This window comes from Hirsutella rhossiliensis, assembly GCF_020360975.1.
Source record: "Hirsutella rhossiliensis strain HR02 chromosome Unknown scaffold00001, whole genome shotgun sequence".
NCBI lineage: Eukaryota > Fungi > Ascomycota > Sordariomycetes > Hypocreales > Ophiocordycipitaceae > Hirsutella > Hirsutella rhossiliensis.
The window spans coordinates 2934844-2946762 of NW_025408667.1; the positions used below are offsets into that span (position 1 = coordinate 2934844).

The following is an 11919-nucleotide window of genomic DNA, read 5'->3' on the forward strand; positions in this document are numbered from 1 at the left end:
GCAAGTGCTTGACAATGTACACTGCACGCCACTTCCGCGCAAGAGCATGAATACCCCTTCCGCCCCGACATGTTGAATATGTCCAGAGTCTCGGCCTCCTTGAATTCCTCCAGGAGCCCATCTGCACCCCACCGGCCGGGACACAGATCCCGATGTCCCATTGTTACGTGACAAGCGTAGCAACAGGGGATGGGCCCAAGGCTCCCATCTCCCGTGTTTGAGCTGTGCGCTTGCCCACAGTGTTCTCGCATGTCGCGGATCGGCACTCTGGTTTGGATCGTTTTCTTTCTCTCTTCCAAACGTTGCTTCTTGTCCATACCGAATTCGGTAGCCTCGAGTTTCCGGAAGCAGTCGAGCCAGGCGGCATGACGATGAAATTGTCTCGTGCCGCACTTCGGACAGCCCTCAGCTCATACCAGCCCCTCAGGCTCTCTTGGTTAGCACCGACATGGGTGCAGCTCCGTACGCAAGCCCCAGGCGCTCGAAAGCTGGTGCAATCAAAAATTGCCTTGTGCGTGAACTTCTCAATGGTCTTCACGGTACCCATCTCCTAGATAAGAGGAACGGGTATTTGCAAGGCGAGTCGCGTAAGCAAGGGGAAGATTTGACCTATACCGAGTGTTAGCGACTATACTTCGTATGCTATCCCAGTTGAAGCAGCTCAGACTCTATGGTTCTTTAGAGGAATATTCGCTTACTAGTCTCGGCCGAGCGTCACCACTGAATAATCGTATCATTTGTTTCCTGCCTAGTAAGCATTGACGAGCTGTTAAGTCCGCTGACTACGGCGATGGGTACCGTGTAATAGATCAAATTTCCATGCTGGCTACTCTGGCCCACGTACATCGGAAAGGTGGCCTGTTTGCCGTTTGGCCCGTAGCCCCTAACAAGCCGCCAAGCATGTGTGTTGCTTAGATCCGCCAACTAAGCTGGGTGCTACAGACCCTGCGAGGCGCACCCTGGAGTACGAAACCCTGGAAGCCGACATACTTTAGAAGTTTAGATGTCGTAACATGGTCCTGCCTGCACAGAGCCGTATGCCGTCAATGTTAGGAATAATGTCGACTAGGATCTGCGGAGGCTGAAGTTGAGGGATGTGGGTCAGAAGGGAGAATCTTGCTGGGCGCTCGGAGGGATTTCTATCAAGGCTGGATCCATCCTGGAGGCCTCAGCACTGAACGTTTGTGCGGCCACGAAGGGTTGCGTGGCAGTGAGTCACGAAACGGCAACACTGCAGTGACGAGAAGCAAGCCCGGCTACCTGCTGGCTGCTGTGAAGGCTGCAGTATCTAAGTGGTCCCCAGGGCAACATGACCTGAAACGACGGGAGGCGGCATGTCAAACTTTATTCACCGCGGTTCAGTAAATGGAGGGAAAAGTAGTGCAACAAATTCACTCTATATTATACCTGAGCAGGAAACTCTAAAGGATTGCGACAAGCTCAAGGTTCAACCGGAGTAGACGGCCAGTCCAATCCATGACGACCTGTCAGTGCCATTACCGAGAGAGGCCAGGTCTAGGTACTGAGTGATTCTGGGCATGGCCTTGTCGCCCTCGGAGGCCTTGAGGTCGAACACGGCAATGGCTGGGCTGGCCTGGAGGACATAGAGCCAGGAGCGCTCGGCAACGGCATCAAAGGAGCCCATGCCGCGCTGCTCTCCTGGGACGACAAACTTGATGTCGCCCGTCTCGGGCGAAAGGGCTGTGACGTTGGGCGACGCACCATCGAACACGTAGACGGCTTGAAATTCGGGCGAGTAGACGGACCAACAGGTGGCCGTCTGTCCGGGGATCGTAACGTTGTTGGTGACGCTGACGGAAAGGTCGGGCGAGATGGACAGCCGCGAGGCTCCGTACGCCGGATCCGTAATGACAGCGTCCGAGTCGGACAAGAAGGACAGGGAGAAGTCGAGACGCAGCTCCTCGGGGCGTGAAATGATGGGCTTCGGGTCCACCTCGCCCTTGTTCACTCGATACGCGTAGAGGTATCCCTTGCCCATGCCGTCACCCTTGACGCTGACAAAAAGAGCCGACTCAGACGGGTTGAAGACGATGTCGGACACCGTGTTTGCCGGGCCCATGGGAGGGCTCGTCTGGTTGATGGGCAGCGGCATGAAATCGCCCACCGGCTCGAGCTGGTCGCACTCGGGAACGCGGAAGCACTGAACGCCCGCCTTCTTGCCTGTGTTGGCGACGCAGGCAAGTTGGTTCTTTTCCGAATAGGCCACCGTGTTGGGGAACTCGCCACCCGTCGCCACGGGCTTGCCCACGAGCTTCGGGTGCAAGGGATCGTTTTGGGGAATGTAGAACCGTGACAATGTGTTGTTGCCGGCGTTGACGGTGAAGAGCCGGCTGCCCTTGACCACTACCGAGTCTTGCGAGAACAGAGGGTCTGTTTACAAGATCAGTCGGGGATAATTGGAAAGGATCGAGAGATGCAACTGACCGACGCTGACAGTCCCGTTCATGCCCATGCCGATTCCTCCCCTGCCGCCAGTGGGCGTCCGCACCACGCCTGTGGCGTTCATGCTCTGCAAGCGGCCGTCTTCTCCAATCGGTATTGCAACAATAGACGCGCCTTTCGGGTCGCTATCGAGAAAGTAGAGCGTCCGCTTGGAACTCTCGACTTGGGTCCCAATTTGGGGCGCTGCGAAAGCCGTCGTGGCCGCAAAGACAGCGAGGTTGAGGAACTTCATGACGACTGTATCTTTCAAATGCGATTGGTGCTTATATGTAGAAATAGAGCGGCGCTGGGATGATACAAAAACGAGTGTTGGGCTGATGCTTGCGAAAGATGGTGCTGCTCGGGAGGCTGATGCGCAAGAGACCGGATGCTTTCATCATGTTGACCACGACTTCTGTTCGACCCTTTATATCCATTGTGGTCAGATGCCTGGAGCGTGTGTTTTGCTCAGAGCCAGAGGCTCCACGAAGAAGAGGGTCTCTGGAGAAACGACTAAGGCAGAAGCTCAGCCCTGCGCAGGCCAGATTCCATGGCCGCTGCGGAGCACTTCAAGCTGCCTGCCCACTCTGCTTGACAGTTTAACTAGTTCATCTGGACAATAGACGGCCATAATGATCCCATGCCGGGATCTGGGAACGCATGTCTACCTAGAAGTTGGAACACGAACAAAACTGGGGCCGCCGACATCGAGCGGCGTCGAATCAGACGTGACGCGATTCCACATCGAGAAAGTGCCAAGGCCTGTAGCACGAATCGAAGTCGGACGAAGCGGAGACAATGATTCCACACGCACAGGGGCCCGCGGGCATGGGGTTGGGCAAAGAGTTGCGGGGCCTTTCAAGCATCAAGCCCTTTCTCCACTTGACGGCATGTGCCAAGTACGTATTTATCTGTGATTCCTGAAGCATGGTACGAGTTGCTGAGCCACACTCTTCATTCAATGAACTGTGTGGATACTCGAGTTGTTCGCTGGCGCAGCATCGAGTGACGATAACTTCACGGGTTGTGATATGCAATCAAACCCAGAAACACGACCCAATCATCTACCGTAGACTCTTTTGAGCCGGTTCCTTTTGGGCCAGTTTGAGAGGGTCATTCTATGATTAAATCCCTTTATCATGCGAGGGTCTCGTTCGACTTGTGCCGTCGGCTGCGCCACCCTTGTTTCCAACATCAGCTGGCAAAGAGGCCTTTATCGAGGCAGGAAACATAATGTCAGTTTCGTCACACTGGATCTTAAGCTTAAGCTCAATTTCAATCACATTTCTCATAGGGGATCTAGAAATCAGGCCACTTTCTTGCCCAATTACTTGAAAGCCGCTAACCTTCAACATTCGAGGCGACAAGTCCTCATCGTGGACTGAAATCTGCGAAGCGAAATGTTTGCATGGAAATAAGCCTTGTTAATAGCGCTGGTCCACCTGGTCCTGCGAAAGGCCGGCGGGTTTCCTCGCGGAGAGCCCGTCCCCTCACGCTTACGAGTCAGGATCTGCTCCAAGTAATTAGCCCCAATGCATCGAGGACATATATGCGAGTTTGCCAAAGGGGACAGACATACAGGACTTGGTCCAATCAAGATTATTTGACATTACGTATTTGAACTAGCGATAGCTGGGCAGGGTTATGTCCGGGGTTACTGAAAAAACACGATTCAGTGTCCCATTAGTCTAAGCCCCTCGGTGATGGTTACAGCGAGCTCATCGGAACATTGAGTCGTATCACGGGGTGTTCAAAGAGGAGATTCATGTTCTTTCCAGCCTGCGCCCTTCGCATCCATGAATTGCTTGCAGTTGAACACTGCACTCTCTGTTAGGTCTTGATTTAAAGCCAGCCCATCTCTCGACACCAGCAATGCAACTGCTTCCCACACGACAGCCGCGAAGAGCTTGAGATGGACAAAATCATGCATTCGGTCTCCCTCGGGTTTCCCTCCGACTAACATGAAGGAGACAGGGTCTGGTACCAGTATGGCCTTGAAACTCTCGCTTCTTTGACCGCAAAGAAAGCCGGTCATGGCTCATCCATCCAAAGCAGCTCAAGCCTCGATTACTTCGCGAATCGTCTGCACAAACCGCTCCGGATCGTGCCCAAACCTGCCGAGAAACAAGCCGTCCAACCCCTTGCTCAAGCGCTGGTACAGACCCGGCCCTGCGCTGCCCCCGTACACGACCCTCGTGGACCCCTTCCTGTCTCTTACGCAGTCGAGCGCGCGGATGCCGTCGACGACGCTCAGCACATGTTCCTCGCCCGCCGGCTGGCTGGCGCCAATGGCCCAGACGGGCTCGTAGGCCAGGACCATGTCGGCTGTTTCGCCCAGAGCGGCGACGACGGCCTCGACCTGACGGCGGCACTCGTCGACGGCGACGGAAACATCTCCGCGCGTCTGCTCCCCGATGCAGACGAGGGGCACCATGGCGTTGCGGCTCACGGCCGCCGCCTTGAGCGCGACGGTGGCGTCGTCTTCGCCGAACATGCGCCGCCGCTCTGCGTGGCCAACTTCGACGATGCGCACGCCCGCCTCGCCAAGCACGGCCGGGCTGACTTCGCCTGTGAAGGCGCCCTGGTCCTCCCAGTGGCAATCCTGGGCGCCGGGCCAGACGGCGGCCGGGCAGGCCTTGAGCTGGTCGACGGTGGCTGCAAGAGAGACAAAGTCGGGAATGACGAAGACGTCGACCTGGGACAGTTGGTCCGGCGGGATGGCGGACAGATGCTGCAGGAACTGACTGACAAAGTCCCGCGTCCGCGACAAGGAAAAGTACATCTTGGTCGACAGGCCGATGAGCCGCCGCCGTGGTGGTGAAGCCGCCATGTCGAAGCCGATGGTTCGGCTCGCTGCCGTCCAAGAGTCGGAAGAGGCGCTCGTCGGGATTCGGCCGGGGCGCTGCGATGTGCCAAGGGAACAATTGTCAAGTGTCGAAGAGAAGAAAGATGGCTATTGGTGGCCGACCGCGATGGATGGATGACGCAGGAGCAGACATATGCACGATTCTATTGCGGGCCGGACCCGGCAGCCCTGCCGCATCGGGAATGCCGGCGAAGCCCGAACCCCCGGCGCTCCACACAGCAACCCGATACTCTGTCCGTTTGATTCTACCGTTTGTTTCACCGCTCGCTCTTTTGTGTGCCTGGTGTTATGCGAGACAGGCACATTGGGGTTGCGAGGCAAGAAAACGCCCGGGGCAAGGCCGTTTGGGTCCCGGCGTTGGGACTCGGGGGCCGGCTCTACAAAATGCTCAAATCTAGATGATTATGTGCAAGAGTATGGCTGTGTCATTTGACCTCTTCACCGGGTTCTGCTGTGTCTTCACGGCTTGCAAAACCACAATGTTCGTGTTCCCAGGCGGCATATCCTCCCCCCCCCCTTCCTCCCCCAGGCACATCCCCATGTCCCCTCATCTCGCCTGCCCTCAGGCCTCGAGCTGGGCTATCTCCTCCACCTTCTTGGCGCTCGCGCTCGCCGTGTCAAACTCATACCCAAGCCATTCCTTGGCCAGCCGCCTCGCCAGCTCCAGCCCGACAACGCGCTCGCCCATGCACAGCACCTGCGCATTGTTGCTCAGCACGCTGCGCTCGACGCTGAAGCTGTCGTGCGCCGTCACCGCCCGGATGCCCTTGATCTTGTTGGCCGAGATGGCGACGCCCAGGCCAGTCCCGCAGATGAGCAGCGCCCGGTCTGCCTTGCCCTCGGCGACGAGGCGCGCCGCTGCTGCCGCCCGCGTTGGGTAGGCCGTCTTGTCAGTGCCCTCGTGTGAGCCGACGTCGATGACTGCGGCTACACGGCTGTCGGACTCGAAGTCGCGCTTGATGGCGTCCTTGTACGAGATTCCAGCTTCCTGCCATTGGCCCTCAGCTTCGTTCAATTTCGTGCTGCGCTGGGGGGGTTGCAACTTACATCGCAGCCTATGGCGATTCTCCATGACGGCGCCATACTCGAGCTCGGAGAAACGATGCACAAAGGGGGGGTTAATTGGGAGAATTGACCTAAGATTCGGTATGATGGGAGCTGTAAACCGACTTTGACCCCGAGTATCCTTTGGAAGCAGAGCCAGGCCGCCGGTTTCGTTCGCTTCTCTCCCGAAACTCGGCTCGCCACCGCTCAGGCCCCACCAACATCCGGCCTCAGGAACAGGACTCCGCTGACGGTGCATAGACTCGTACATGGCGTCACGGGGCCCCTCATCCTAGCAGGCAAACAAGGCCTTAGCCGAGTCCATCGTGCAGGAGCTGTCTGTTTCCACAATGTGGGGGGTTGTGGCTTCAAGGAGACGGGTTTCCGGATGGGGAAATCCGGCTGTGAGACGGACGCGAGGCTCTTCTGCGTTTGATGTCAGACGAGAGCTCCCGGTGATGAGGGGTCCGTTCGATTTATTGCGGGGAAATGTAGCCCGATATCATCATGCTGGACCTGTTTGGCGGAAGCCTCGGGCGAGTTGGTGCTTGTCCCGTGATAGCAATTGACTGCCTACTTACACGCCCCCCTCGGGACGACTGACGGATAACATGTTTGAAAGTTGATCTGTTGCAGGTTAGAGCGCCTCTTCCTGGAGAGAAGAGTTCACACGCAAGAGCCAAGAGCCGGCTATTCTTTCAGCCACTAGCCGCGTCTCTCTCGCGCGAGAGCAGATTCCGACAGCAACCCACGAGGCACCAACGCCCCGGGACCCTTTGCCCTCTCAACCATGTCCAAGCGTCACCTCTTCAACTCGCCCGACGGCCTCGTCAACAAGGCCCTGAGGGGCATTGTCTCGTACAACCCCTCCCTCAGCCTCGACGAGGCCAACCGCATCGTCTACGACACCGCCTACGACAAGTCGGCCGTCAGCCTCATCAGCGGCGGCGGTTCGGGCCACGAGCCGGCATGGTCGGGCTATGTCGGCAGCAACATGCTGGCCGCCGCCGTCCAGGGCGACATCTTTGCCAGCCCGAGCACTAAGCAGATCCTGGCCGGCATCGAGGCCGTGCCCAGTGACAAGGGCACGATCCTCGTCGTCACAAACTACACCGGCGACTGTCTGCACTTTGGCCTGGCCAACGAAAAGGCAAACGCCAAGGGACACAAGTCGCGCATGATCATCTGCGGCGATGACGTCTCCGTCGGTAAAAGAGGAAGCATGGTTGGCCGCCGAGGCCTGGCCGGCCAGATTGGCGTCCTCAAGGTCATGGGCGGTGCTGCCGGCGCCGGAGGATCGCTCGACGACGTCTACAACCTGGGCCTGGCCCTTTCGCAGCAGATTGTGTCTATGGCCGCGACGCTCGACCACTGCCACGTACCCGGCCGGACCGAGCACGGCATGCTGGCCGACAACGAGGTCGAGATTGGCACCGGTCCGCACAACGAGCCGGGCTACAAGAAACTGTCTCCCATCCCGACGCCCTCGGAGCTCGTGCGGCAGATACTGCAGCATTGCCTGGACGAAAATGACCCGGAACGCGGCTACGTCAACTTCAACCCCGGTGACGAGACCATGGTCCTCATCAGCAACTTTGGCGGCATGTCGCTGCTCGAGACGGGCGCCCTCGTCGACGAGGTTCTTGAGCAGCTCGCGCGCAACTGGAAGATGGAGCCTGCGCGCGTCTGCGCTGGCTTCCTCGAGACATCGCTCAACGCGCCGGCCTTTTCTCTGTCAGTCATCAACGTCACCGCCGCCGCCAACAACTGCAGATACTCGGTCGACGAGATCAAGGCCTTCTTCGATGTCAAGACCAACACGAGCTGGGAGTCCGTGGCCGGCTCACAGACCAAGCGTCGCACGCGGCAGCAGCAGCTTGTGCGGCCCCCCAAAGAAGAGCGCAGGGCGGTGGACGACAAGCGTGACCTCAAGGTCGACGCAGGCGTGCTGGACAAGATGCTGCGCAACGCCTGCAACCAGCTCGTCGAAGCCGAGCCCGACCTCACCAAGTGGGACACGGTCATGGGGGACGGTGACTGTGGCGAGACGCTCAAGACGGGGGCAACAAGCCTGCTTGCTGCTCTAGACCAGGGCCTCGCCAAGTCGGGCTCGGTCGTCAAGGTGCTCCTGGAGCTGGAGGAGATTGTGGAGAGCAAGATGGGAGGAACATTGGGCGGCATCTTGGGCATCTTCTTCGTCTCCCTCCGTGCCGCCGTCGAGAAGGACATTGAGCTCGCCTCCTCCAAGGGCCCCGTGGCACTGTGGGCCGCGGCGCTTTCGACCGCTCTCGAGAGCCTGCGACGCTACACGCCCGCCAAGGTCGGAGACCGAACCGTCATGGACACGCTGATCCCCCTTGCCGAGGCCATGAGCAAGGCCGGCTTCGACGACGGCGTCCGCGCGGCCGTACAGGGAGCCGAGGCGACCAAGAAGATGAAGCCCAAGCTGGGCAGGGCGACCTACGTCGGGGCCGGGTCGAGTGGTGACCAGGAGCTTCCCCCTGACCCCGGCGCTTGGGGAGCCATGGTGGTTATTCGTGCGCTGCACAGTGGCCTTTGAGGATCTGAGACGAGAGAGCCTGAAGGAGGAAAGGGCGTAAATAATATGTGAGTCTTTGGAGGAGTGTAAAACGGAACGACTTAGCTCATGGTCGAGAAAGACATGGGTATTTACTTTGGAGCCTAATTAGGAGGATCAAGACCTTCAATACTACATAACCCGGTCTCGTCCACATTGCAAGACTCAACAACGTGCGTCTACCCGTGGCCTCGAAGAGAGGTCATCGCAGGGCTCGTTTCCGCATTTTGCGTGAACCGCCACCCACGGACTACCTGCAGCCGATATTCACGGCCACGGACTTCGCAGCATAGCGCCCCCGCCTCCATATTCGAGTTATTTGCAATCGGACGTGCTCGATGGCAACCTCGAAACGGCCAAGTGCTAGGCGGCGGGCGGCGGGCGGCGGGATGGAAATAGCAGCGTCGAGCGCGCCCAAGACATTCCATCGTAGCGCCAGCGCAGAGGGTCCATGTCTTGGTCCGCGGCCTCGCCCGTGCTCAGACTTCAGCAGAAATGGTGCTCGAGGGCGAGATACGCCCCCCCCCTCCTCGGCCGCCCTGTGAGCCGCCACTGAGTCAGGAGTCCCTCCAACGACGTCGATGGTGGTGGCGGAAGACAGATTGGCGGACAAGCTTGAACCCGTGCGCGCTCCTTGCTCTCGTCGTCGAGGGATCGGGGCACCATCCCGCGCAGCTGCGATGGCGTGCCGCCGGTGGCGGGCTATAGCTCTGGCCAACTTGTTTGGATTCCTTGGTCGTCGTATGACCATCATGCCATGTCGGCCGGGATCGTTGACACGCCCTCCCACGCACCGTCCGTGCTCCTCCTGTTGAGGATGCTCTTTTGCTCAGCCCGAATGTTCGACTTTGCCTCGCGCCGTCGGTCACTCAGCCGCCGATGGTCCCATGGGTATTGATCATGCGACCACCTCCCAACGGCTGGCGGCGTGGATTTGTGACCTCAGTGGTCCATTTGAAAATATAACAGCTTCGTCCAAAGACATGTCGGAGGAGATGTGTTAGCCCAAGCAAGGTCGATGTTGACTGGAATTCCACTGTGTCTCAGAACGCGCGCCGTCGTTGGTGAAGAAGAACCTCCCTATCTCTTGGTTCGGTTCCGTTCCAACACTTTTTGGACAAGTGACGAGAGGCCAATTTTTGGGTTGCGAGGGGTAGTCGCAACACCACGAGTGGCCAGGACGGCTGCCGCCTGGAATGGATACCCAACTGCTAATGGTCGGGCCCTCTTACGTATGTGGCAACGAAGAGGTCAACCGAGATAGCTCTCGCCAGGCAGCCGAATTCATTCCAGTCTGACCCCGCGTTTTCAAAGGCTCGGCACGGGCACTGGTGGCTGATTTCAAGTATCTTTACCTATTCGATCGAGGATTGGGGGCGACAGTTATCCAAGGGAAAATGAAAAAGGGGGGTGACAGGGGCAGTCCAAGTGCCTTCTTCTCCTGAGTGGATGAGTAGTCGACAGTATATGCCTACTACGTACCAGGAAGATATAGAGAACCGAGTTTACTATCAACCCATGCTGATACGATACTGCCTTGGCAGGCAATCATTTCTATATGCACCACGCTGGCGTCGCCATGCAGTCGTCAGCCGAGCCTCGGCTACAGCTCGCTATCCCCTGAGCTTAGAGGCTACGCGTAGTCGTAGAGCACAGCATCATGCAGAGCAAATTAGACGGCAACATCTGTCTCGCGTCGCAGAGGCTGGACAGGCGATTTCGTGCACGACTTGGCAGTGCGAGGGCCGGACCTCATGTTACATCCCGTGCCTCTTCTGTCGCACCTTTAAATCAAATGTACTACTATCAAATCATCACTCTTACACACAGTCGTACGAGACAGCCTGACAAGTTGCCTCCTTGCCTCCTGCAGTACTTTAAGTCCTCTGCGTGCATGTATGGCCACAGGGCGAGTAGTTATGCACGCATGGCCACCGACTGGTCCATCTTGCTCCTAGCATAATGAACCAAGCCGCTCAGCATCTGCCATAGATGCAGGCCAAGACTCATTATGAAAATCGAACATGACGAGTGATTCATAAAGCATATCAACAAGGTCGGCAAGTCACGGCCCAATGCTGCGAGTAACCTGGCCCTGTCTGGTGCGTCGAGGGCACAATGTTGACGCATCAACATGCAGGTGACTTGCTTCGTTTTCTTACGCTTCATTTTTGCACGTCCTACGCCTCTTCTCCGCTCGGTCGATACTCCAGCAGTTGGAGCACTCAGAGCAGGGGTTTGAGCCGAACCTCCCGAGAATAGCAGCCCGAACTTAGCATGAATGTCTTCAATAATCTGTTCATGTATGAAAAGTATCGTGCATCTCCGGGGCTGCGGTGAGGAAAGGTGTAAGACAGCGCACGTCATCCTACTCGTCTCAGAGGCTATTTTCCCCGACCAGCAAGTAAAAAGTCTGCGACGGCGAGCCGGCCCGCCGGGATGACAAGTCCATCTGGGGAAACTCCAGCTCTTGCTCCTTCTCGAAATGGCTGGCTGTCTGAGACATCAGAGTCCAGAATCCGGAGGGACAGGGAATCACCCCCGGCTCGTTGACAGGTCCCATGTCTCTCGTTCGAAAAAGCCAGGCATCTGCCCGTGCTGTCGCCCTAAATAAGCCCCGGAACGATCCAACACCCCAACGGAAAAGCCTCTTATGGACCTAATGCGAAGCGTCTGTCGTCGGCATAAGTAGTCGCCGCTGAGTGGTTGAGATATAAATCCCTCGGGGAGCGGGAGAGGGAGGGGAGGAAGAAGAGGCGGGGGCCAAGGAAAAGGGGGGGCGGGAGGTTGGGCAACACAGCAAAGCCATATTCGTCAGTCCGGGCCTCTGACAAATTCTTGCTATCATCACCGTCGAGACCTTTGCTTTAGTCGGCGACGCCTCAAAATAAATGGCTGGCTGGCCAAGACGAAGTGCTGCTAAGGAAACTTCAGTCTCGATAGGCGTGCACCGTGGAGCACAACTCAAGAGCGACCCCGGCTCGGTCAG

The 11919-nt window shown here is 57.7% G+C and overlaps 4 protein-coding genes across 4 annotated transcripts; 1 reads left to right on the forward strand and 3 right to left on the reverse strand.

The window, feature by feature from the left end:
- Positions 1 to 1447: 1447 nt before the first annotated feature.
- HRG_00371 (3-carboxymuconate cyclase) lies at positions 1448 to 2695 on the reverse strand (the record flags this gene model as incomplete). The annotated part of the gene is made up of 2 exons (XM_044858842.1): positions 1448 to 2391; positions 2446 to 2695. The coding sequence occupies 2 exons, from the start codon at positions 2693 to 2695 to the stop codon at positions 1448 to 1450; spliced, it is 1194 nt and encodes a 397-aa protein (XP_044725242.1).
- A 1803-nt stretch (positions 2696 to 4498) lies between these two features.
- Positions 4499 to 5272, reverse strand: HRG_00372 (triosephosphate isomerase domain-containing protein; the record flags this gene model as incomplete). The annotated part of the gene is made up of 1 exon (XM_044858843.1): positions 4499 to 5272. One exon carries the CDS (start codon positions 5270 to 5272, stop codon positions 4499 to 4501), a length of 774 nt encoding a protein of 257 aa, XP_044725243.1.
- Positions 5273 to 5870: 598 nt separating this feature from the next.
- HRG_00373 (ribose/Galactose isomerase domain-containing protein) lies at positions 5871 to 6391 on the reverse strand (the record flags this gene model as incomplete). The annotated part of the gene is made up of 2 exons (XM_044858844.1): positions 5871 to 6296; positions 6356 to 6391. The coding sequence occupies 2 exons, from the start codon at positions 6389 to 6391 to the stop codon at positions 5871 to 5873; spliced, it is 462 nt and encodes a 153-aa protein (XP_044725244.1).
- A 751-nt stretch (positions 6392 to 7142) lies between these two features.
- HRG_00374 (dak1 domain-containing protein) lies at positions 7143 to 8912 on the forward strand (the record flags this gene model as incomplete). Its single annotated transcript, XM_044858845.1, has 1 exon — positions 7143 to 8912. The coding sequence occupies one exon, from the start codon at positions 7143 to 7145 to the stop codon at positions 8910 to 8912; it is 1770 nt and encodes a 589-aa protein (XP_044725245.1).
- Positions 8913 to 11919: the final 3007 nt, after the last annotated feature.